Raw genomic sequence first — 27,319 nt, 5'->3', positions numbered from 1 at the left:
CCTCGTGGGAAATATCTATTTAACCCCCAGATTATCCATAATCTGCCCGGGGTCGATTAGTGTTTCTTCATTGGCGCCATCCGTGCATAAAAGCTAGAACTAATTTTCTCAGTTTTTTCAAAACCTCTGGAAAGATGGTTAAGGTTACTCCGGTGTCAAGGCTAGCGAGTGACCAAGAAACCCCGGTAACCACAACCCCAGCTACTGGGGAACACCGGCGAGTACACAAATTTTACGAACACTACCCCGGTTACCCAAGCCGGGGCAAGTGCAGTAAATAATCATCCCCTGGGATTCATTGATACCCAGGTGGAAATACAACAGACGATGCTCCCCCGCCAAACACTTGATCAAGTTAAAGCGTGGGCGGAAGCACGTCAGAAGGAATTCCAAGCTGAGTTGGATGAACGCTTACGTTCACTCCAGCAGGCTGACGAATTCGGAAGCACTCGACAACAGCTCAACATGAGCAATGAGTGCGAGTACTTGGACGATGATTGGGAGGAGTCCGACAGTGACGCAAACCCTCGCCATAGGGCGAAAGGGAAGCGCAAGGAAACGGACTTCCAACCAAGAAGGAATTTTGGAGAAACCTTTAAACAAAGGAACGCGGGGGGAAACCCACGTGACTTCTCCAAAACCTTTAGACCAACTGTTGCAAATGCGGGAACGTCCAAATTTGCAAGTGACATTGTGGAAGCAATCGCCCCGAAGAGTGCCAAACAGATGTCCAACATCGGCACTTATGATGGTATATCCGACCCAGACAATCACTTGAACAGATTCATAGCGGGGGCAACCGTCAGCAACTGGACAGAACCCACGTGGTGTTATATGTTCCAGATGACGCTGGTTGGAGCGGCCAGGGCATGGTTTGATCGTTGACCGGTCCATCACATCTATGATTGGGCGGACTTTCAACACAAGTTCAGCCAACACTTCAGTCAACAGAGGAAATATACTGGAGCAGTGGACGATCCTCAACTGCGTTAGAGAGGAGGATGAATCCTTACTAGACTTCATCACTCGCTTCAACTCGAAAAAGCTGAGTCTGGGCACAATAAGCGAAGATCTTGTTCGCGCCGCTTTCATCCAGGGCGCCGAATACCCAGAGCTTATCCGCACGTTGACGGGTAAGGACGGCATGCCATCCACATGGGATTCCATCATGACGGCGGCCAAGCGCTTTGCCGAAACGGAGAAGCAACTGGGTAGGGATCTTCCCCAGAATACACACCTCTACACGCAGAGGACTAGAGAAAACAACGTTCGGACCGCCCGGCAAAACAAAAAGAGGAAGCTAGGTATTTGGCAGTCAAGGGTAAACTTTGACACCTCATCCAGCTCTCGCCCTCTAGTAGGCGGAAGGGATAACACGCACCCATCAAGCCGAAAACACCGGTGGACGCCACTCACCAAAAGCGTCACGGAGATATTTGCCACCGAAAAACTCCCATGGCCAAAAGCTCCAATGATCCGGCAGCGACCTAATGCGGATCAGAGCAAATCCTGTGACTTCCACGGGACAAAGGGTCACAACACTGAGGAGTGTACATCCTTGAAGGATATTGTTGAAACATTCGTCAAGGATGGAAGACTTACACACCTTGTGGCATCAATCAAGAATGGAGGGAGGAATGATAACCGATACAAAGGCAACGGACGAAAACCCGTTGACATCAGCATCCACATGGTTCATAGTAACATCAGAGGAAGAAAAAGACGAACGACAGAACCATGCGCGTGGAAGGAAGCTGAGGTGCGCTTCCCGCGAGTGCCAGGAGGACCCAGCAAAGAAGGCCCAATCGTCATCAAAAGCCAGCTGGGGCACTACATCACTTCCCGCACTCTTGCTGACAACGGCGCCTCGTCAACGGTTATGTACAGGCAGTTCTTCGATAAGCTAGACGACGAAGACAAGGAACGCCTGGAAATGGTCTACGCCTCGATGGAAGGGTTCGACGGCAGCACGAACACCCCCCTGGGTATCCTATCTTTCCCCGTCATTCTCACGGACGGGAAACACTCCTGCACAGAAGACGTGGACTTCGTCGTGATGAGGAAGCCACACCACACATACGACATTCTCTTCGGGAGAGACGGGATGGCAAGATTCAATGCCGTGGTATCTTCAGTCCACGACATGATGGGATGGCCAACAGCTGAGGGTGTAGCGATGATCACCGGTATTCCCCAGGTATGCATCGCATTTGTCTCATCTAAACCCAAACCAAAGATGGCTAAACCAACCATCACCGAACCAGAAAAATGGGCCCTCAATGGCAAATACCCTGACCAGGCTGTTACCATTGGCCCAACAATCACTGATCCTACGCGCACCTTACTCAAACGCTTACTACAGAAAAACGCTGACATCTTCGCGTGGACACCAGCTGACATGACTGGTGTACCTCGAAGTAAAGCAGAGCATAAGCTCAAGTGTGACCCGGCTTTTACGCCAGTCATTCAAAAGCGCAGAGTAATGGGGGCGGAACAAGCTAACGCGTGTAGAACCCAAGTCAAGGAACTCCTTGACGCGGGCATCGTACGCGTTAGCAGATATCAAACATGGGTTGCAAATCCCGTTATGGTACCGAAGTCTAACAAACAATGGCGCATGTGCATAGATTTCAAAGACTTAAACAAAGCATGCCCCAAAGATTGTTATCCGTTACCCGAAATTGATCTTAAGGTAGATTCGTTAGCACCGTTTCGCCTTAAATGCTTCCTTGATGCGTATAAGGGGTACCATCAAATCCACATGGCCATAGACGACCAGGACAAAACCGCATTTCGGACGCCCGATGGCACATTTTGTTACCAAATGATGCCATTCGGACTTAAGAATGCAGGGTCCACATACCAACGCCTGATGGACAAAGAGTTTCATGCCCAAATTGGGAGGAACTTGGAAGTCTACATGGATGACTTGGTCGTCAAAAGCCCTGAGCCAGAAGCGATGTTGAAAGACATCGAAGAAACTTTCAACACACTCAGAAAGATAAACATGAAGCTCAATCCGAGCAAGTGTTCCTTTGGGATGGAAGAAGGGAAGTTCTTAGGAGTCATCGTTACTAAAGATGGCTTCAGAGCGAACCCTGAAAAGGTCGAAGCCATTATCAAAATGGAATCACCTACTACCATCAAGCAAGCTCAGACACTGAATGGACGACTAGTTGCACTTAACCGCTTTTTGGCAAACCATGCGGATAGGTCGTTCCCATTCGTGTCCACATTGAGAAACTGTTTAAAGACAACGCATTTCCGCTGGACACCAGAAGCGGAAGCAGCTTTTCAGGAAATTCGGTCACGCTTGATCGAACTCCCAACGCTCACAGCACCAGAAGCGGGGGAGGAATTAATCTTATACCTCTCCGCCACAGATAGAGCAACCGGGGCAGTCCTGCTAGTAGAGCGAAAAGGCATCCAGATGCCAATCTACTATGTTAGCCGTGTCCTAACAGACGTAGAAACCCGGTACTCTACCCTGGAAAAATTAGTCCTAGCACTTGTACAGGCTTCACGCAGGCTAAGTCGATATTTCCAAGGTCACCCAATCACCATTCTCACCAACTTCAAACTTGCAAACGTTCTGGGCAAACCCGAATTGTCGGGACGCCTAGCCAAATGGGCAATAGAATTGGGAGAATACTCGATAAAGTACAAGCCGAGACCAGCCATAAAAGGCCAGGTCTTGGCCGACTTTATTGCGGAAGTCCCCGCTTCGCGGGAGAAAGAGTGCCAGGAGGAGGCTCAACCCTCCCCAGCACAGGACATCGATGATGTCTGGCGACTCTACACTGATGGAGCAGCCAGCAACGAGGGTTCAGGCGCAGGGTTGAAACTAACCAACCCAGCAGGCCAAGAATACACTTACGCTATTCGACTGGATTTTCCAAGTACGAATAACGAAGAGGAGTATGAAGCATTCTTGGCCGGGCTGAGAATTGCGCGTAAGATGGGAGTGAAGAACTTGGAAGCCCACGTGGATTCCATGTTAGTAGCCAACCAAATAAACGGGACGTACACGGCCGTGAACGACACAATGGCCCTGTACCTCGCACAAGCAAAAACCCTTATGCGCGATTTTAACGATTGTAAAGTCATACACGTCAAGCGTAGCGAAAACAAATCTGTGGATGCGTTAAGCAAGCTTGCATCATTAGCCTTCACCCACTTGGGAAAGGACATCCGCATTGAACTCCTTGGAGCACCATCATTCCCGCACAAGGAAATCTGTGTCATCCAAACCGGCACAGAAACATGGATGACACCAATAATAAATTACCTTGCGGCGGGTATACTACCAGAGTCAAAAACACAGGCAAGAAAAATAAGTTGTAAAGCACTGAACTATCAACTCATCGATGACATCCTTTACAGACGTAACTTTCTTGGCCCACTCCTAAGATGCGTAGACAACCAAGATGTTGGTTACCTTCTAAGGGAAGTGCACGAGGGCATCTGTGGAGTACACGCAGGTCCACGCGCTGTTGTAGCTAAGCTAAACAACGCGGGATACTTTTGGCCAGGGATGCATACGGATGCGCTGGCATACATCAGAAAGTGTAGGGCTTGCCAACTCTACGCACCCAACACGCATCGCCAGAAGAATGAACTTGTTTCAGTCACCTCTTCATGGCCATTTCAGAAGTGGGCCATCGATGTGACAGGCCCATTTCCCACAGCAGCAGGAAACGTTCAGTTTCTAGTGGTAGCCATCGACTACTTCACCAAGTGGATAGAAGCAAAACCCTTAGCCCAAACAACCGCAAAACATATTAAAAAATTTATTTGGGAATTTATAATTTGTCGTTTTGGACTTCCACAGACTTTGGTGAGCGATAACGGCACCAACTTTGCTGATAAGAAGCTACAAAAGTGGCTGGAAGAACTTCAAATCACCCACACCTTTACCTCAGTGGCGCACCCGCAGGGTAATGGTGAGGTGGAAAGAGCAAATAAGAGCATCGTCGACGGCATAAAGAAAAGACTCTTGGAACACAGATCCGGCTGGGTGGACGAAGTTCCACACGTCCTTTGGGCAAACAGAACGCTGAAAAAGGCCAGTACGGGAGAAACCCCGTTCAGCCTCACTTATGGTACTGAAGCCATGGTCCCGGTCGAAATTGGTTTACCCTCACCAAGGGTCTTGATTCAGCCAGAAGACAATGATGCGGAAAGACGGTTAGACCTTGTGTTAACCGAGGAACGCAGAGACTTAGCCGGAGCGCGTGAAGAAAACTACAAGCGACAAATGCAAAAATACTACAACACGCCGGTAAAACTCTGCAACTTCAATGTAGGAGACTACATATTGCGTAACAACGAGGCTTCGAACCAAGAGCGCCCAGGAAAGCTGGCCCCGGTCTGGGAAGGACCATACATTATCAAAGAAGTTTTGGGAAAGGGCGCATACCGGCTCGAAAGGCTCGATGGCACTCCCATCCCAAGAACATGGAATGGAGCTCAATTACGCAAATGTTACATGTAGATCAATTCCAAACTTGTAAAGAAAAGGCTTAGAGCCACTTCTAATGGAAATGATTCTCCTTTATCACATTGTGTTGATAGCCTTACCTTTATACTTATGAACTTCCCACACTGATATGCCGGTATTCACCGCATAAATATGGGAAGAAGTAAGTCGTTGCGTGTGGAAGGCGGCAAAACCCGCATAAACACAAAAAACAGAAAAAAATTCTACGGAAAAGATAAGGAAAACCTTCACGCAGGTCAGTTATAGGTGAAGTTTGGTCATCCCACTAAATGAAAGTGACGGTCTTACCCGCACAATCATGATAGACGAAACTGAACATTAACCGATTGACAACCGCGCGTTGAAAGGTTAACTTATTCAAAACACTTAGAAAATTTCTAAGGAAAAGATGAGGAAAACCTCCACGCAGGTCAGATATAGGTAAAGTTTAGCCATCCTACTAAGTGAAAGTGACGGTCTTACCCTCACAATCACGAAAGAGGAAGCAAAACTTTAACCTATCTGCCACATTGAAAGGTTAACTTATCCAAAGTACTTAAGAAATTGCTAAGTTAAACTAGAATATGCATGAGCAAAACATATAAGGTTTACAAGGCAAGGCATTAAAAAAAGATTTATATTCCATAAAAATTTAAGTATTACAAGAATGGCCGGGCATATACCCGCATACAAGAATATAAATCTATACAAAAATAAAAATCTATTCCAACGGTGGAGAGGGATCTAAAGGCTCAAGCTTCAGGACCACTCCCACTTGAACCCGCACCATCAGTAGAGTGTGGCGGTTCAAGGAAAGCTTTGAGAATAGCTAGCCCATCATCAGCAGCAGTAATCTCGTTCACCTTCTCCACCACCGGATGCGGGAAAGCAGCATACTGGTTCACTGCTTGGTCATAAGCAGCTTCAGTATCTACGTCATATAGAGGGAAGTTGGAAGGCGGGATGCCCTTCTCAACAAACCCTAGACCAAGCAGGAAGCCAGCCTTTTCCCCATCCTCATGAGAAGCGTTGAGGGCTGCGCTCATGGCATCGTCATAAGATGTGTTCATAAGAACCCAATGCACAACCTACAAAACAGAAGTATGAAGCTGCACATACCTGCGACAACGCTTCTCGTAGAAGCCATTCCTTGGTAACCAGAGCTTCCCGGAGGGCAGCTTGAGCTTCATCACGGGCGCGTTGGGCTTCGTTTTTAGTAAGGTTGGCAAGCAACACATCTTTAGCTGCAGCCTCTTCAACGCCCTTCAGCTTACGCTCAGTGTGGTCAAGTATGCCCCTCTGGTCCAAGATCTCTTGGAGCTTCTTGGCGTCTTCCATGGCCAAGGCATCATGAGCCTGCTGGAGCCTCTCGAGTTTGGTTTAAGTTCCTCATTCTCGGTGCGTAGAGGCTCAGCAACAGCTTCAGCCTTGGTGGCCCTCTCAGTTGCGTTCCGTGCAGTTTCCTTAGCCAACCGAAGCTGTTCGTTAACAGCTTGGGTAGCCTTGGAACGGGCCTCCAGCCGGGCCTGAACTTCAACCTCGAGGACCTTGAAGGCCTTCTCCTTTTCCGCAGCAACGGCGGCGAGCCTCTTATTCTCCTCCCGGATAGCCCGCGCCTGAGCCACTTCCAGGCTACGCGCCGTCTTTAACTTGTCGTTTTCACGACAAAGCAGCTCGACGCGCGGCTGCATCTGGGCAAGGAGAATTCTAAGCTCATTGGTTAGCCTACCCTCCTGGTAGCTAGCCATTGCCTCCCCCAACGCACCGCTTGGGGCGGCGTGGCGCGCCCATTCGACGCAATCCGCAGCAGTCCAGAGGGTCGTTCCCCGGCGGATACTCCACCGAGGAGCGTACTCCTCGTTGGAATCACGAACTGCAATAAAACAAAAAACAGTTAAAAGAGAAAAAAAAATGATAAAAGGGATATAAGGCCAAGATAACCCCACGCACCTGTAGGGTCGACAACAGGCCGATAGTCACCAAACCCATCACCTGAACCTAAGGGATATCCATCCAAAAGGTCAAGGAGACGGGAAGGAGGCAAAGATTGGCTAGACGCCCCAACCCGGAACATACCTGAAGGACCGGCCGCGGTCGCCGGCGCCGGAGGAGGCATGGTGGAGGCCGCCACGGTTGAACTCACCGGAGGTGAACTCACAACCGTGGCAGTCGCCGCGGAAGAACCCGCAGAAGAAACCACCGCCGGCTCAGTGAAGGATTCCGTGAAGATGGCACTGACAGCCGGCGGGGATGATGTTACAGTTGGAACAGTTGCCTCAACGGGATGAGCAACTGAACCAATACTGCAAACAGGCGTAGCCGCCTGGGTTATCGCCTCGGGTAGGTTGACCAAACCTACCGTCATGGGTCCAGAAACACTCCTCCCCGCTCCACTCTGGAATGCGATAGCATCCACACCTGCACGAAGACAAGATATATAAGTATAATGGCGGAAAGATATGCAGTTAAGGTAAATGAAGTTTATACTTACGAGTCCTCTTGAGCTTGAAGGTGCGAACAGGCGGGGACGAACCCGATGGAACTGGCCTCTTTACGCCAGTCACCGTCGTAGAACTTGGTCGCGCGGAGGTGGCAGCTGTTTCAACCGCCGAGACAGTTGTCTCACCACTACCAGGGTTCCCCGCCGCCTCCTCACTTTCGGTTTCCGAGTCAGACCGGTTCCCCTGATCGGCAGTGGAGGCAACCTTCGCCTTGCCCTTCACGCCGGCAGCTTTCTTCTTCCTAACGAAGAAAGGACCGTCTGTGGATTCCTCATCAGAAGATGACAAAATTAGAGAAACTCCAGCAGAGGTTTGAGCATGAAGAGGGCGAGGGTTAATGAAACCCTTACATGGCCGCGTGGCGCTCAGAATTTCGTGGCCTGGCGGGTAGACCTCCACAAACCGATCCGCCGTTTGCTCCAAGATGGGCAACTCGTTCTCGTCGAGAGCACGAGTACCCAACCGAGCGGAACCACCGCTCTCACGCGGCTGCAGGAGCGACTGCAAATTGTTCCCCTCTGAAAATAAACAGAAGCAGTTAGAAGAAAAACCCTAAATCAGCAAAAAGAGATGGAGCATACCATAGGGAATAGAATTCGAACCGTATTCAAGAACGATGGGAATCTGTGGCGCCTCTGCCCCAGCATCCTTCCATACCCGGCTCATCCCAAGCATCACCATCCCAGACTCCGCAAAGCGATAAACCGGAGTCTGGATCCGGGAGATCTTGGAAAACCATTCCGCCTCCTGGTAGTTGGAGGCGTGAAGGCTGGGGAGTGCTCTCCCGTTCTTGAATGTCATCGCAGTAGGGACGACACGGGCAGAGATGTAGAAGAACTCCCGCTTCCAAGACCGAAGACTGCGGTCGGTAGCACAGATCTTCAAACCCTTGTTCCGGGTGACCAAGGTGTACCAGCCTTGGATGCACCTCCAGGAGTAGAAGGTCATCAGGCGGTCGACATGGGGCTCCACACCAAGAATGAGGCACACCCATTCAAAATGGCGGATCTTGGCGATCGCCATTGGGTGTACCTCCGTCAGGTGCACACCGTGTCTATCCAAAACACGGTATACAAACTTCGTCAATGGGAACCTGAGATTCCCATAGACGAAGAATGCTGCATATACCCCTATCTTGCCTTTGGGGGCATCGTACACCGTCTGATGAGACGCGGGAAACTCAGGCTCGAAAGGCACGAGCATGAACTTCCTGACGATGTACTGATAGAGGTCGACGGGAAGAGCACACTGGCACTCGCCAGCAGTACTCTTATCGTCCTTGTCAGAAGTGGACGATGGGTTCTCGATATACACGTCGGACTCTTCGGCGGTGACTTCTGGATCATGAGTAGAAGACATGTTTTAGATGTAAAGAACGATTTCAGGAGAATGCTCGACGGAAAAGTTAGAGTATTCGCCGGAAATCGTTTAGAAGAAGAAGAGTGAAGTGAAGGTGTGGATTAAGATGCACCCTCTCCCCCTTTATATACTCATCGCAATGAATGCGATGAATTTAATGCGGAGGAGAGAGAGAGCGCAGGTGCAATGAAACTATGACACGTGGAAAGAGCAAGCTGGCAACAGCTGTTGAAAGGACGCGTGCCGTAAAATTCGCGCCCACGCACCCGAAAACTCGCGCCCACGCGCCTGAAAAAGCGTCTGGAATGACCATATACCGTCACGTCACCATAACTTCCTGCACGTCCTGAAACTGTCAGAAGAAACCGTCGGACGACGCTAACGTCCCTTCAACAGTTTGGACTGTTCTTATCCTTTCACCAACTCTTCGAATTTCAAAAAGATTCAAAAATAAGAGGGAATACACCCCCTTGGCAACCAAGTAACTATAAGACGGGTGCGGGTACAGTGTCAAAGCAAAACCCTTCACATACTTAGCACCCGTAGGGAATTGAAGTCAAGAATACCTTGGAAGTAAAGTAACTATAAGACGAGTGCGGGTACAGTGTCAAGGCGAAACCCTTCACATACTTAGCACTCGCAGGGAATTGAAACCAAGAAGGATCTTCTGGGCCATGCTTGTGGAAAGGGATATAACATCCCCGCATAGCGGGAACATTGAGAACTAGATTGTTTGATGCTCCAAGATGGAATTGGTTGTTTAAACATAATTGATCACTATGTCTAAAACTACCAAAACCTCGTGGAGAACCTATACAACTGAAACTCAACGCTCTTGACTTGCGAGGAGGTTACACACCTACCCGCATCATACCCAAAGATCAAGCAGAAAAGTGGGAAATTCTGCGTGACATTAGGAAAACCGCGGGAAGAATCCCCACGGAAAACCTTAAAACTAGAAACCCTTTTCAAAACCCCTTGCTTAAGTCCAAAAGTTCACCTCACTTATTAACAATTCATGAGAAGAACATTGGACTGGGGGGACTTGAAGAGGTAGGTCCCAGCAGAGCCCAGTTGGACCCGCAAGACTCACCTTGAAGAGGGACGTCTGCGCAAGTACCAACTGGTTCCGCAGGACCAACCATGCTCAGAGATGAAGACCTTACGCGCAGTACGCCAGCTGTTCCCGCAGGAAAAGCCTCCCAATGGTGAAGTACCCCGCCTGTTCCTGCAGTTGCGGATACAAGCCATCAGGGAAGGCTACCCGCACTAATAGCAAGGCTACACGCACAAGGCACTAACTCAATAATTCAGTGTCACCTGATGGAATGAGCAAGGCGGGAATACTCCCGCCCAAATGAGCCAGTCCGTACGCTTCTGAAAGATCTTTTGTACCATACCTACCAAGGTATGGACAAAATAGACAAGATCTGACCAAAGCAGCCCATGAACCAATCACAGTGTGACAGCTCACCGACAACAGTACGAGGAGCACGCTCTAGTACAAAATGTCACTATCAGCCGCTGCCTACTCACCAACCCTTGTCGTGGCACGTACATAGCCTGCAGTTGGTGGAAAAGGAATAGTACACAGCCGGCGGAAAAGGAATAGTACACAGCCGGCCATGTCACTATCAGCCGCTGCCTACCCACCAACTACCAGCATGGCACGTGCGTAGCCCACAGTTGGTATAAAAGGAATATTATACAGCTGGCTGTACCTGCTTGGAAACCTACCTTCGGCTATAAATACTCCAACATCTTGGAACGGTGTCATTATCTTGTATCTTATCTTCACTAGCTATTTCTCTTAATATACACTTATATTCAGAGCAATCTAGTCTGATTCTCATGCCGGAGGGTGGTCACAAGGAGGAACCCCCCCTTCTCAGTTACGAGCTCACGGTGTCTGTTTTGCAGGTCATCTGAAGAATAACCATCTTTGCCGGAACTAACCCTCGTGGGAAATATCTATTTAACCCCCAGATTATCCATAATCTGCCCGGGGTCGATTAGTGTTTCTTCAATTAGTTTTAGAAAAATCAAAAATGAATGCAAAGCAACATCAGTTGTCTTTTGGTTCTATTCAAGGGTGGAAATATACAAAATTACTTTGTTGTACTTATCTACCATCTCCAACACGCCTGAAATTTTCCCGCCCGTGCCACGCTGGAGCCGCCCTTAGCGTTGGAGTTCAGCGCCTGACGATTTTCGAAGACGAGGAGCCCTTGCAGAACGGCGTTGGTTTGCCTCTGTCCATAAGATGGGTGGGCCCAATAGATCACCCAAGGTTTGTATATCCTCTCTTGATCATCCTCACATCACTTCTTCCGATCGATTGATGGCCTGAAAGCGGATATTGAAGGAGAGAATAATTTTTCCGGCGAACTATTACGGGCCTATAAGAAGATTCCGGGCACCGGCGAACTGTTGCGGGCCTATCTGGACTTCCGGTTGCCTCTTCCAGCTCTCTTGTATGGCGGCTAGGGTGGTTTTTTCTTTCTTGATTTATGTTTCCGGCGTCGGTTAGTGGTGAGGAAGATGTGGGTTTCAAGTTACATTATTGTAACTTTCATTATAGTCCTTTTTATTTATGTAAATTCTAAGTTTAACCTTCTAGTTTGATTTTAGTTTTAAATAACTTTATAGTTAAACAATTTCATATTAAGGTATTAATAATGACAAATTAAATTGAATACATGACAAATATTTATGTTGTATAATTAAATTGATGAGTTGTAAAATGTAAGAATGTTTGTATTGTTGGAGGTGAAATTAGGAGTTTTTAATGATTTATTAATAATGATGTGACAACTGACTAGGCAATTAAGGGCGCCTTTAGCATTGGAGATAGTTTGAGAGGTTTTAAGGATTTGTAAAGAATATGATGTGGCGATGATATGTCACCTAAGGGCTCCTATAGCATTGTGGATGGTCTTATGTCATTCTAAAAATTTACTTCTTGTAACTTTACAATTTACTTTTAAAGATGCTCTACCAAAAATAAGTATGCGAAATTAAACATTCACATGCCTCTACCCAACATGAGCCAAATAACATTATCGAATATGAGTCGTATTTATAAGTTTCACACGTTTGCTTAAATCCTAAATAAGTTTCCGATTAACTAAGACAAGCTTAGAGCCAACTAATATCAAACATGGGTCTTAGAAACAAAGTGCAAATATATTGCTTATGAATTTATTATATGGGTTTTCAAGTGGATGGACACAGAAAAGTTATAAGTCGATGTAAGAATAAATATATATTATATATTTATTAATATGATCATTATTATCATTTATTATATAAGACCATGTGTAGTCATAAAGCTCCACTACCAGGCATTATGCGTCACGTGGCGCTCTGTCAAAGTTATGGTTTTTTACAAAAACAGGCTGTAGTCATAACTCTCCACCCCCAGACATTATGCGCCACGTGACGCCAGTCACTTTTACACTTTTTTTTTAATTTTTAATAAGAATAATCACTACAAAAGGTTAAAATTAAATAAGAAATAAGCATAATAATAATCAGATTCAAAATCTGGAATTTACAAAAATAAACATAAATAATAGAAAAAATTAGAGGAAACTTACAGCCCAATAATGAGTTTCACTGATGTTCCATCCTCCTCTGTATTCATTAAAGCCATCAAGTGGATCTTTTCTAGTTGTTCTATCTTGAGCCAAAATAAGTGATGAATTCACATCAGCAAGTAACCTTTTAGCCCCCAAAACCTTCCAGCAGCTTATACTTCCCGTTTGCAAAGCAAATAAATTACCGACAACATAAACTCAAAACCCTAGACCATATGAACAGAAAATAAACAAAACCCAGGTCAAATTAACACAAAATAAACAAAACCCACAAACAAATTAAACAAGCTACCTGAAGTGGGTGATCCATCTGAGAGAATGAAGAACAGAGGAACAAGAACAAGAAACAGCAGAAAAGAAAATGGGATGTTGTTTAATCTAACGGCTAGGTTTTGATCTTTGTGCCATTTTCAAGCGTTGTATACAAAACGTTAAAAAAAATAATAAGCCAAAACGCCGGGGGGGGGGGGGGGGGCAGTGTGCCCCCGGCGTTATACATCAAAACGCGGCCACAACTCGACCACTACGGATGGTCTATATTAGATCAAAATAATTAAATTATACCTTATTATATATTAGTTTGGTCATTGTTGATGTGCAACATTACTCTTGCTAGCTAATAAATGATTTTTCTTGGGTGTATATAAGGGAGTAATTAGATTAACATCATAACCTAATAAAACACACATAAGAAATCAATGTTTCTCCTCTCTCCCAAAAATCAGGTTCCTTGATGCTGTGTGCATAGGGTATAAAAATTGTAAAATTTCCAAGTTTTAGTTCATACAATGTCTAGTTTTTAATCTATAAAAATGATTAATATCTTAATTAAACCAAACACAAATAGACAAGTGTACTATCGTATATGCAGTAAAGTATATGTAAGAACCAAGTATCGATCTCATCCAAATCATTCACTTTAAATCTCAAAACCCAATATGGTTTTTGCCTCATAAAGAGTTTCAATAATATTTTGCTCTTCTCATTTTTTCTTTTAGATCCTCAAGACATGATATGACAATCCTTCTGCTTTTTCTAATAGCAATCAGACTATTGTAAAATAGAGCATGACACACGGGATGAATCAAACATAATGTCTCTTATGATAATCAAGAATTCATTTAAATAAATTATTTAAATGATCTCACTAAAGTTATTCTAGATTATGTTTTTCCCAAGACTAATCAATAAAACTCCTAAGATGCATGCGTTTCTTTTTAAATGTTAACTATAATGTTAAATGGTATCCTTTATACATCATGTACAATACCATTACCCATAAAATTAAGCGCTTACGCATGGTAATAAGTTCACTTTTCCAGTTTATTACATACTAAAGTTTCAACTAGTACAATTCAATCCCTTAAGAATCAACTATTACACATAGAAGTACCAAAGGAAAATACGTATGTTGATCAGCAACATATATACAAGAAAAGAAATGTCTGGCACTGGAAAATAAGACGTTATCTAACTCACTACCACTAAAACCTAAAATATGATAATTTTAAGGTCCAATGACAAAATACAAGTATTACTTCCAGCTTTAAGTTCTTCAAGTAGAAGTCTCACTGTAAGAAATATGCCAATAGACTAGGCATAATCAACGAGGCTATCCATAATTCAAAAGAGGAACTAGCTAAAATAGGTAGTTATATATTAATGATATTTAGGTCTATTAATCATAATATTCCAAATTAACACATGACTGGTTGAGTTTAGTTATGCACGTTTCTATACCAAAAATCAGCAATTAACTATCATGAGTGCTAGTGACAAATTTAAATATAAAGGCTATGAGAACCGTAATAAACTATCTTCTAATATGCTTAATGCTTTATGATACCTTACAAATTCTTGAGATAAATTAGAATTTAATATCAATACTTTAGCTACACTATGACAATTTTGAGATTTGCATAGCCAACATAAAGTAACTCTAACCCCAAAACTCATATTATTCATAATCAATATCTATATAGAAACATTTATACGATAGAAATAGATTATAATATATACTTTCACATCTTTTGTTGTTAGCCAACTGAGAATTTAACAAAAGACAAATGAGACCTATAAATTTCATCAATTGAAACTAAATTTCATGAAAATCATGACATGGTTGATGAGGATGATTTTTCATCTAGTCTCAATCTTAGTAATTTCAAATCATGTGTTAGATGCCCTAGACAATACTTGGTTTGAGGAATAAGTATGTGCCCACCAGAAATATGTATACATAATTCATTTATCATTCATAGACTATCTACTTGTATTTAATCTGTCTTATATGATCCACTATCTTAAAGAGATTCATTCATATATACTTAATACGATTTCTTCTAAATATGCTCCTAAGTTTCTGATGACATTTGGACGTTAAGGAAATCAAATCAAGTCTAACGTATGCATGAAAAATTCCCATGTCACACACATTATTGAAACTTCTCTTGTAGCTTTCCTAGAGCTATCAAAGAAAAGTGGGAGCATTAAGTTTATTAATCATAACTTGCAAGATTTGCAAGAAACGGAGAGCGAAAACTTGATATCATCTCAATTTACACATCTTGTATAAGACACTGCTCCATCAAAATTTATCTCCTTTGAATCTAATGTTACTCTTACAAAATTTTTACTGTTGCTTAAATATGGGCATAATATGATTTCTTACAAATACTAAAATAATCCTTAAACAAGGGGAAATACAACGACTAATGTCATTAATTTGTTTATCTATTAGAATTTATTGGTCTTTAAATAATGGTCATAAGCATGCTGTATTCTTAAAGGTTTCTAAGGTCAATGAGAGCTATAAAAGTTCTTAATGAGTTGTCAGAAGTACAACATACGAGGGGAGAGAGTTATTAAATTTTACTCCGAATTTAAATCTGATTACACCTCTTGTATACCATACCGCACCAACTCTTACACACTTGGAATCCTGAAAATGATAACAACCTAGCCAAGAGCTAATCCATAAAATTGAAACTTCTAATAAACCCAATAATCAACTTAGGAGGTCATTTAGGTTTAGAATCAACTTAGGAGGTCATCAAACGTATTGAAGGGCATAGTTGGAAAATTTGATCATAAATGCTTAAGTTTTAAATAATGACTTCAGTATGATTAATGATTAATGGGGGTCTTGAGCCGATGTTCAGTTCAACGACTGTATTTCTGTACTCTAGTTTGAGTTTAAAGCTAAAATGAGTATTAACTTCTTATCAAACTTATCTAATACTTATAATAAATGACTACCCGGCCAAGTGGAAGAATGTAAGAAGTAATATATATTATATATTTATTAATATGACAATCATTATCATTTATATATTACTAGATCAATATAATTAAATTATACCTTATTAAATATTAGTTTGATAATTGTTGATGAATCATATACCCTTAGTAGCTAATAAGGGTTTCACATTGGATGTATATAAGGGAGAGATTAGATTAATATCATAACCTAATCAAACACACATAAGAAATTCATGTGTCTCATCTCTCCCAAAAACTGGGTTCCTCTCAAAAACCCTACCTCATCCTTAATTATACATCTTAAATGGAAACTCGATCAAGATGACAAACATGTCGACTACATCCTCTGCTATGGTTTCTACTTTAATGGTTGTAACTAGAGGTGCACAAATCGGTTTTTTTGAAAAAACCGGTTCGGTTATTAACCGGACCGGTTTTTTTTATCCAGAAAAAAACCGGTTCGGTTAATAACCCGACCGGTTATTAACCGGTTTTTGTCAATGAAAACTCAAACCGGCCAAACCGGTTTGGACCGGTTTAGAAACCGGTTAGAACCGGTTATTAAACCGGTTTTTTTACAACCGGTTTTTAATAACCGGTCTAACCGGTTAACCGGTTTTTTTTTTTTTTTTTTTTTTTTTTTTTTTTTTTGCTTTAGGGTTTAGGGTTTAGGGTTTCGTTGTTAGCATTCTTTGCTTGGAAGATTAAAAACACATAACTTTCATTTATAGCTTTTACATTAAAAATACAAACATTAAATCGTTATCGCATATTCGTAACTCAAAAATACAAACATTAAAGAATGCTTAGACACGATTACATTAACAAGTTGATGTTTGTTACTCATTTTCTTCGCTACCCGATCCCGAGCTATTCCTTAGGTAATCGTCGTACGCGGCTTCTTCATCGGTCATTGGTTGAGTGTGTCCTTGATTGACCTCGTCTTCATACAAGGCCGCCTCATACTCCATTTCCCCCTCGAGTGAGCGTTGATGTTGTGCCCTATCTAAAGAGTCCAAGTAATCCTTGTAGCAAATCGACATCTCTACAGCTGGTGGAGTGAGTCGAGTCCTCCTAATCGATATAACCCTGCCAGAAACAGAAAAAGCAGACTCCGAAGCTACCGTGGAAGCTTGGACCGTTAGTAAATCTTTGGCCATGGCGGCGAGGATCGGAAACTCATCCTCCTTACCTCTCCACCAAGCCAGCATATCAAGACTTCTAAATTCATCCGGAGTCATGTGTTTCACAAAGTTGGTACCACCATACCTTCCAAGTTCACTGCTTGGGGTGTTTACCCTTTGACGTTTACCGGCGTCTTCCCAAATCATGTAGTACATCCCCATTTCAAGGTCGGTTTGGGATTGGGATTGGGCAACAGCTCTTAACGAGTCATGAATTTGGGAAGACGACCCGTGTTTTGTAAGGTAAACATCATACATGTTTGCCAAGGTGGTGTTGAAAGCATTCTTTAAAGTTTGGTTATAATGGGGGTTTTGATCGTCGTTTAACTCTAGCTCATCACAAATTTTTTCTATTAAAGCTTCAACACCACCAACATTGATGCAAGGGTTTAACGCAGCCGCACAGGTCAAAACAGCGGGTAGTTGTTGAAAATATTTTCTAAATTTTTCTTTCATTTTTGCACCCATATCAAAATAAGGTGCACCCCTACAATGAATTTCAGTCAACTTTGTGCACATGACAGCAATTTTTGGTAAAGCAATGGGGCTTGTTGGATAGTAAACCCCGGATAAACTAGTTGTGCAAGATTTAAAAATTTGAAGAACCTCCGTAACGATCTCAATCAATAACCAGTTTCTAGGATCGTACGGTGCACATTTACCCCTATTTGACAAAATTTGATGAAACGCAATTAACGATTGTTTTTGTTGGATGGCTTTCTCAAACATTTCACAAGTCGAGTTCCATCTTGTTGGACAATCCCAATTAGGCCCCAACCATTGACAGTTAGCTTCTTCACAAAATTTTTTGTATCTTGAAAATGTTGAATTGTTGCTAAAAACATCTCGTAACATTCTTTTAAAATTGTTTCTTTGCGTTTCGATCACGTTTAACCCATCTTGCACGGCCAAGTTGATAATATGTGCAATGCATCGGCTATGAAAAAACGCTCCATCACAGATAGGTTTATACTTTAATTTTAAATGGCCAACCGCGGCCGTATTGTTGGACGCGTTATCAAACGATATTGAAAAGATTTTATCTTCAATCTTGTATTGTCGAATGACTTTATCCAAGAGTTTAAAAATATTTCTACCCGTGTGCGGGTAATCAAACAATTGAAACGCAACGGTTCGTTTCATCATTTGCCACGACCGGGGGTCAACCCAATGAGCCGTCACACAAATGTATGAGTCGGGCGAACCATTAGGTACCGACCACACATCCGTTGTTAAGTTCACACCAGTTTGTAAGTTTGAAAAGTATGAAATTAGTTCGGATTTAGCGTTTTTCCATGCTTTAAGACAATCTCTTCTAAGGGTCGAACGACTTACGTGTTGGTAGCGTGGTTGAACATACTTTTGCATCATCTCCGTGAATTGAGGGTTGTCGAAGTGGTTGAAAGGAAGTGATTGTTGAATCACAAAGTTGCCAAACTGTTGACGTACCGCTTCAAGGTCGTACGTAAACACCGTTCCTTGATTCGTCATCTCCGGCTGCGAACTACTTCCGGATTCGTCCTTCAAGACCTTGCAAGAGGGCTTTTCTACATGAGCTCTTAAACTGGAGTTTGCTTCTTTGTTATAAAACTTCAAACAATGTTTGCATCTAGCTTTTTGGGTTCCGTTAGACATTTCGCATAGGTCGAAATGTTGCCAAATATCTTGGTTTCGTTTCGTGGGGATGACCCGAACGACGGTTTCTCCCGTGTTCGAGGCACCCATGTTGACCGATGAAGCAGCACTTTGGGAGGCCATGATAATCGACTACGAATTAAGAGTGGTATACTCGAGTATGAAATAAACGACTACGAAAGAAGAGCGTTTGGAGTTGTATAATCGCGTATGAAATAAACGTTTAGAGCGTTTGGAGTTGTATAATCAAGTGTGATCTAACCAATACCCAACCTAAACTATATATAGATGTTTGTGGGGGTAAAATGGTAAAAAAACAAAAAAAAAAACGGCTAAAAAACGGTCAAAAAAAAAAAAAACGGCTATAAAGCCGTTTGGTAACGTTCGAAAACCGGTTTAACCGGTTAACCGGTTATTAAAAAACCGGTTAACCGGTTTTTTTTATAACGGTAATAAACCGGTTATTTTAAAAACCGGTTAACCGGTTTTTTAATAACCGGTTATTAAAAAAAACCGGTTATAAAAAAAACCGGTTTTGGCTCCAAAACGTATAACCGATACGTAAACCGGTTACGTAAACCGGTCAAACCGGTTTTTAAAAAAACCGGTTTTTAAAAAACCGGTTTCCGGTTGAACCGGCCAAACCGGTTCCGTAACCGGTTTTTTTGAACACCTCTAGTTGTAACAAGTTCATAGGTTTATATTATATTCATGTTTTCTATCATTAACATGAAAAACTGATCAACATGAGATGTAAAGAACAATGCAAAAACATTCGTGTATTCGACATGTGAAATGCATATTAACATTTTTAAACTTGTGGTACTTGATGTTAAAAGTGAAATATACAAGGTTGTGTATGAACATTTTTAAATTGTATATGAAGTTATAATAGATAAAAAGTAATACCATATATAAGGTTTTAAAGGCATGCATAATAAAATCATGGAGACTAGTACTCGGGACAAATAAACATACAAAATCTAACAATCTTCATAATCTGATCCTTCATCTCGAGCAATATATCACGAGTATGCCTTCACGGCTTCACGTATCCACAATTTTTTTCTCTGGTTGGGCCACCTAAACTGGGCAGGTTGGTTGTGCTTGTCTGGGCTCATATCCTGGTTGTATAACATTACGAACAGATAAAAGTTATATGTGTAGTCTGCATATAGCGATACTCGAAAAGGCTAAGATAAAAATTGTAAGGATTCATTGTTTACATTTTAAGATGTGTGTAAAAATGTTTTGATAAAAACTGTTGCATATTTCTTAGGCATGTATACCTAGCAAAACGGGTGAGCCGAATGACGGATCAGATAATGTTCGGGTCAAACCGGGTGACATGGCTGCTTAAAAAAACTATTTTGTCAGGTCAGAAGGGGCGTTTTTAGATAAACATCAATTTGGTTAGGTCAAATCAGACCATTTACATCAGTTTGGTCGGGTCAAAACGGGTCATTTAAAAAATAATCGATTTGGTCAGGTTAAAATGGGCCGTTTAAAAAAATGCATGGTCAGTTTGGTCGGGTCCAAACAGATAGCTTCTTCAAAAAACATCAATTTGATCGAGTCATAAACAGTGGCGGACCCAGGATTTTTTGTCAACGGGGTCCCAACTTTTTCGGTTTACAAAATTTTCAGGTCGGTCGTTATTCGGGTCGGGTCGAGACGAGTAACATAATAAAACACGGAAATATGGTGTCATTGGAAACGAGTAAGTAGAAAGAATCTAGATTAGAAACTAGATAGAACATACATTTTTAATTCATTTTTATTCATACTCGAAAAACATAAACATAAGCTATATATATATATATATATGGTCTTACATAATAAGATAATTAATAAAAGAATATGTAAAACCCATGTTGTTATTATATATGTTGGATGGTGATAATGACTATATGAGAGAAACTAAAAAAAACACAAACACCCTAACTAAATAACTAATATTGACTAGGATATAAAAAATCAACAAAAACTGAGTATGGAGGGGCTTGAACCTGCAACCTCTCAAAGAAAAAACAAGGGAATTTCCACTATACTAGTTTAGCCTTAATAGTATGGGTTCCAAGTATTAATTTTTATGGGGTCCTTACAAAATTTAGTATACCGTCTCTAAGTATTTTTTAAAAAACATTGGTGTCCCGGAACCCCGATGGGACCTATGTAGGTCCGCCCCTGGTCATAAAGAAGCATCAATTTATGTATATACAAATATGAACTTTGTGTGAATAAAAGCTTAGTGCATTGTGCATAAGAGTTTTTCTTTCTTTTTTTTTCTTTTTTTTTTCACTTTTAACCCTGAGTTTTTTTATCTTTTACAAATTTTTTACAAAACATTTTTAATTTTTAACTAAAAGTCCTAACACTTTTTTTACTTTCTATTTGGTCCCCAATAATTTTTCTTTTACACATTTTTCGTATATTTATGTTTGAATTTTACGAATTAACACACTGCAACACTGTTGTGTGGTTCAATTGATTTCGTCTATTTTTTCACGTTCAATGTTTTGGTCCTAAGGCGACTTAGTTATTTTTTTCTATGTTTTATTTTTCAGTCTAATTTTACGTGTTAAGACACCACTATGGGCGTTCGTTGTTGGACGGTTTTAATTCTACTTTCCGTTCGGGTTAATGATCTTGTCACAAAGCAGGGGTCAATGCGACATTTCAACGTGACATATTTCAATGTTTTATACCCTAACCGCAACGCGGGGCCTTGATACTAGTTTGATCTATCATCCAAGATGGAATCCTGTGGAAATTCTAATTTTAATTTGATGTTACAAAGTATTTTGGTATTTTTTTTTAGAGTTAATGGCCATTTTCGTCCCTGTGGTTTGCTACTTTCGCCACTTCAGTCCAAAATTTGTATTTTTGTCCATTTAGTCCTCATAGATTTAAATATTAGCCAATTACGTCTTATCCGTCTAACGGCACCCAGCTATGCCGTTAGTTTAAGGGTATTTTTGTCTTTCTCCTTTTTATTTTGAGTTATTGGTCATTTTCGTCCCTGTGGTTTGATACTTTTGCCAATTCAGTCCAAAGTTTGAATTTTTTTCAATTTAAGTCAGTTTTTTTCTATAACCCTAGAGAGCATTATCCAAGCCCAAAACAAGTCTGCATTTACTCTATCTACAACAATAATCACACCCCCTCCTCTCGTATTTAGTTTCTAGACGGTTCCTAAACTCTCCCCCATGGTAGAATTCAATGGTAAAGTGGTCAAAGCAATTCCGTGAAACCGAATTGTATGCAAAAACTAAAAATCGTTTCTTTGATGAATGCATAATATTTAGGGTTTAGAGATTAACATATCATAACGAAAATCTGGGTCGTAATCAACTATTATACATTAATCTACAAAATAATTTTTAGTTTTTTCTGTATAATTCGGTTTCAGGGAATTACCTTGGCCACTTTACCATTGAATTCCACCATGGAGAAGATTTTAGGAAATGTCTAGAAACTAAATATAGGGGGGGGGGGGTTATGATTACTGTTGTTAACAGAGTAAATGCATACCAGTATTTGAGGTTGCTCGATGGGTTTGGGCTTGAATTATGCTCTTCAGGGTTATAAACAAAAAACATAAAAAATACAAAAAACTGAATTAAACTGAACATTAAATTGACAAATTTTCAAACTTTGGACTGAATTGGCAAAGATATCAAACCACAGGGACAAAAATGACCATTAACTCAAAATTAAAAGGAGAAAGACAAAAATATCCTTAAACTAACGGCATAGCTGGATGCCGTTAGACAGATGGAACGTAATTGGCTAATATTTAAAACTATGAGGACTAAATTGACAAAATTAAAAATTTTGGACTGAAGTGGCGAAATTAGCAAACCATAGGGATGAAAATGGCCATTAACTCTTTTTTTTATGAACATTCGAATTTTGATTTGATGTTAAGTATTTTGATAACGAATATTTACATAAATTATATATACATCTGGACTCCATGTTTATACTCTGGTGGTGGCTTAATTCCCAACAGCAGGTACGTTGGTGGAGGGCAGCTGCAGGTTGTGTTGATTATCGACGATGGCGATGGCTATGGCGGTGATGGTGGCGTTGGCATTGGCAGTGTTAGTGGCGGCTGATGGTTAAGACGGAGGTGTTGGTGGTGCCAACAACAAGACGAGTAGATGGTGGAGACAAACCATGGTCGTGAATGGTGTTAACCCTTTTAAGAATGTTTTAATTTTAGTTGGCCTAAGTTGACCCTATGTCTAGTTTGAACTTATCCAAATCAACCCACTAACCATGTAGAGCAGTAAATACTTATACCTACTAACCTACAGAATGCGCTATTGTATAGTTTCATAATCAAACAATCTCGATACTAAAACTAGACATCATAGCATGTTACGATACAAACCATAATTGAGCTAAAGAACTGTAGAAAAAGGGTGAAGAAAGAGATAAACTCACAAATCAATAGCTAGTTTATTACCGTATCATCTCTTCCTTCAACTACACTCAATACAACTGACTATTTACACTTACAACCCCCATATTATGATATTATTACTATTGACCCCCTCTACTATTTACTACCTAACATAACAATATAAGCAAATCTATACCAAGATATGACCAGACCAGACCATACACGCCTATATGGCTATATCGTCTAAATAAACACGAACATCTTATAAGCAGCAATGTCAAACCCAGTCGCAGTTTTGACACATTACTTGATAACTAGTCGATTTTGGTAATGTTTATCTCTGGTCAGTCAAACTTCCTTGACAACAGTTTAAAGATAATTTAGCATGCTCTTTAACGTATTCTCAAAGTCAAGAATATTTAGTACACAAATGTCCACATGTTTATAAAACAAGTTTCACAAAACAAACTATAACACCATACGTAGCCAAAACACGATGTTCAGACCGATAATTCGGTTTTAGATATCAATATCCCATCCGTATCTGCGTACAGATACTCACCATCCAAGATCCTCGTCCCCGCCAACACAAGCGGAACATGTTTCTCCCCAATCCCTTTCTTGTTAGCCTTCACTGGATGAGACGCAAGCGCCCGAACCCCAATATCACAGCTGTTGATTTCATCAACGTCTCGTATGCACCCATTGACCACAATACCCGCCCACCCGTTATTCTGAGCCTGCACCACCGGATTGCCGCCAAGTATTGCGCACCGTTTGCTACCGCCACCATCAACCACCAAGACCCGCCCATTACCCTTCTCTTCGAGAAATTCCCGCACCAAAACATTGTCTTCAAACACCTTGAGTGTCACAACCGGACCCGAAAACACTTGCCTTCTTCCGTATATATGGAAAACCGGCTGGAGTGCACGAAGCTCACCGCTTACAAGGAGTTGCGGGTTTGCATCGCAAACTTCGGCCGTTGTTACCAATGCCATATCACGTATTCTGCAAATACGCGGTATTATTTTAAACTGTTTATAAGACAAAAAAATAGAATAATTTCAATTTAGATGTATAGTTTTGGGAATAACATTTAACACATTACCCATCCTTTTAGACTTTAAATAGATGAGAGTTTCAGAATATACAAGAAACATATACCAAGCAAATCAAAATACGCTGAGGTAAACATGGTGTAAATGAGCCAAGCCGCTCATGAGCTCCTAGAGTTTGGCTCGTTAAAAACTCAAAAATGAGACGAGCTTAAATGAGCTCGAACTTGAGCCTAAAACAAGCTTGATTATTTAAGGAGCCCGAGCTTCAGTTGTCTAGCTGGAGCAGGCTCGGGAGCCTACATGTATAATTCTATTCTAGTTATTATTCATAAAATTATGAAAAAAATGAGTAAAATATATATATTATGGTATTTATGTTACATATAATCTTAAATATATATAAACGAAACCTCCCTAAATTCTCTCAAGCCATAAGATTGTTTTATTCTTAATTGAAGGCTTCTTATGCATTTGACCCGTATTCATGGGTATGGGTCTCACCAAACCCAGATAGCCCTTAAACGAGTTATAACATCTCATTATATAAAAATTAATCTCATCAAATATTTGATATAAAAATCTTATAACATAGGGATATACTAAAAATTAATATCCATTTTTTTTTAAATATTATTTATATTAAGAAACAATTTTCTAGTAAAAAATAATAATAATAAGCGGGTCATGGGTCTCACTAAACCAAGATAGCTTTTAAACCGGGTATAACATCTCATTTATTTGTGAAACCCTTTTATTATCAAATCCTGAGTATATTATTAACTTCCTTATAATAAATAAAATTAAAATCCAAAAAAATATAAAAATATTATAAACGAATAATGTAAAATGAGGATGTAAATAAATTGCAATACATGTTGCGCGCAAAAAAAAAGGAAAAAGAAAGAAAAAAGGAAAAGGAAAGAAAAACTATGGAACTTAGAATCTTAATCTTAAATATCATCATCATCATCATCGTACTCAGTATATCCCACCAATAGCAATGCTATGGTAGGGTCTGAGGAGGGTAAGATGTAGACAGCCTTACCTCTATCCCATAGGGATAGAGAGGCTGCTTCCGGTGAGACCCCCGGCTCGATAGTAGTTTTGCATCAAGCCTTGGACATAAGGCACATAGCACTCAATCATCGGGACACCGGCTGATCGGTGCATGTGCCCTTGTCTTTCGGCTATCAACACCACCACATGATGCCTGATTAACCTTCCGCCACTTTTAACGTTATTTTCACGAGATTAGTAAAATAACGTTAAAATTAGTGCAATTTTACTTTTGCCCACCCGAGGGTTCACACATATATACATTATATGCGCGCACCGCAAGCAGGGCGTTTAATCTTAAATATATATATATATATATATATATATATATATATATATATATATAAACGAAATATTTAAAAGCTCTCTGGTTGTTTCTTCCATTCTCTCAAGCCACCAGATTATTTATTTGTAAATGAAGACTTCTTGATGCATTTGACCCGAATTCACGGATATGGGTCTCACCAAACACAGATAACCTTAAACGGGTTATAACATATAATTATATTAAAAATTAATCTCACCAAATATTTTATATGCAAATCCAACAAAATAGAGATATGCTAAAAATCAATATCCAATTTTTTTTTTTTAAAAAAATATTATTTATATTAAGAAACAATTTTATAGTAAAAAAAAATATAAGCGGGTCATGAGCCTCACCAAACTCATAGCTTTTAAACAGGTTATAACATCTCATTTATTTGTGAAACTCTTTCATCATCAAAAGCTAAGTATATTATTAACTTTCTTACAATAAATAAAATTAAAATACAAAAAAATATAAATATTAGACACGAAAAAAAAAACACAACCCAGTAACACGGGGATAAAAACTAGTTAAAACATACACAAAAAGTAGTATACAAATAAGTAAATAATTAATATAATAAACTAGTTGACCTCAAGCCTGAAAAACTACAAATGCACCATACTCGAGCTATAGAAATGAAGCTCAAAACAAGCCAAGCTTGAAAAACTACATACAAGCCGAGATATGAGCTTGGACTCGGGTGAGCTCGTTTACACACTTAGGTCAAAATTAGGGACAGAATCGGACAAGAGAAATACCCAAAATCCAGATGAATTCGATCTGTGAATTTGAAAGAAAGAGTGAATCTATAATTTCCCTGTTTCGCTCTCTAAATCAATCTCAGATTCAATCGGAAAAGATGAAGCTATTAATTTTCACAAATATCATACATCTAACGTTCGATTCATAAATCAAGATTATCTGTTTATTCCTAAACAATTACAAGAACATATAGACAGTTGATGTGAACAGAGTTAGTACCTTAGATTGAAGTATGCAACGAAGGAATAGATAGATAGATGGTAGCTTCAGATCAGATCACGGGTGTTCTCCAGTTATAGGTAAAGTAAAGAACAAATGAAATGATTCGATCCTGTTCATAGTATTTTTGGACCACCCCCGTCAAGATCATCATTATTATTATTATTATTCTTGTGAAAGTGTAAATGTACATAATTTGCTCTCATCAATTGGTTATTTGACACTTTTCGTCCCTTATCAAGTGTCATGGAAGTTTGAAATATATGATATTGTGTATCTATTAAGGGGAAGGGGTGGTTCCATTTCCATCACTCACCACATTTAATGGTGGTGTGTCACCTCATCTTACCATATTTCATTACTAGTTATGAAATTTAGTGGAGGTCGTGATAGGTTTTAATATATATATATATATATATATATATATATATATATATATATATATAGATAGTTGTGATTCTTTCATATATCTAGCTTGA

General features: G+C 40.7%; 1 protein-coding gene across 1 annotated transcript; it reads right to left on the bottom strand.

Moving 5' to 3' along the window:
• Positions 1-23,797: 23,797 nt before the first annotated feature.
• LOC143560244 (putative 4-hydroxy-4-methyl-2-oxoglutarate aldolase 2) lies at positions 23,798-26,931 on the bottom strand. Its single transcript, XM_077048584.1, has 2 exons — positions 26,841-26,931; positions 23,798-24,440 (listed from the first exon to the last, which is right to left on the bottom strand). Exon 2 carries the CDS (start codon positions 24,428-24,430, stop codon positions 23,930-23,932), a length of 501 nt encoding a protein of 166 aa, XP_076904699.1. The 5' UTR covers positions 24,431-24,440; positions 26,841-26,931; the 3' UTR covers positions 23,798-23,929.
• Between the last annotated feature and the right edge of the window lie 388 nt (positions 26,932-27,319).

This window comes from Bidens hawaiensis, unplaced genomic scaffold (assembly GCF_021521415.1).
Source record: "Bidens hawaiensis isolate Kalapana, Puna unplaced genomic scaffold, B.hawaiensis_p1.1 tig00020307_1, whole genome shotgun sequence".
Classification (NCBI taxonomy): Eukaryota; Viridiplantae; Streptophyta; class Magnoliopsida; order Asterales; family Asteraceae; genus Bidens; species Bidens hawaiensis.
This window is presented reverse-complemented; position numbering and strand designations above follow the sequence as displayed.

Bases quoted from the DNA above. Each gene is read 5' to 3' on its own strand.
- LOC143560244 (XM_077048584.1), bottom strand. From the start codon at position 24,430: ATGGCATTGGTAACAACGGCCGAAGTTTGCGATGCAAACCCGCAACTC.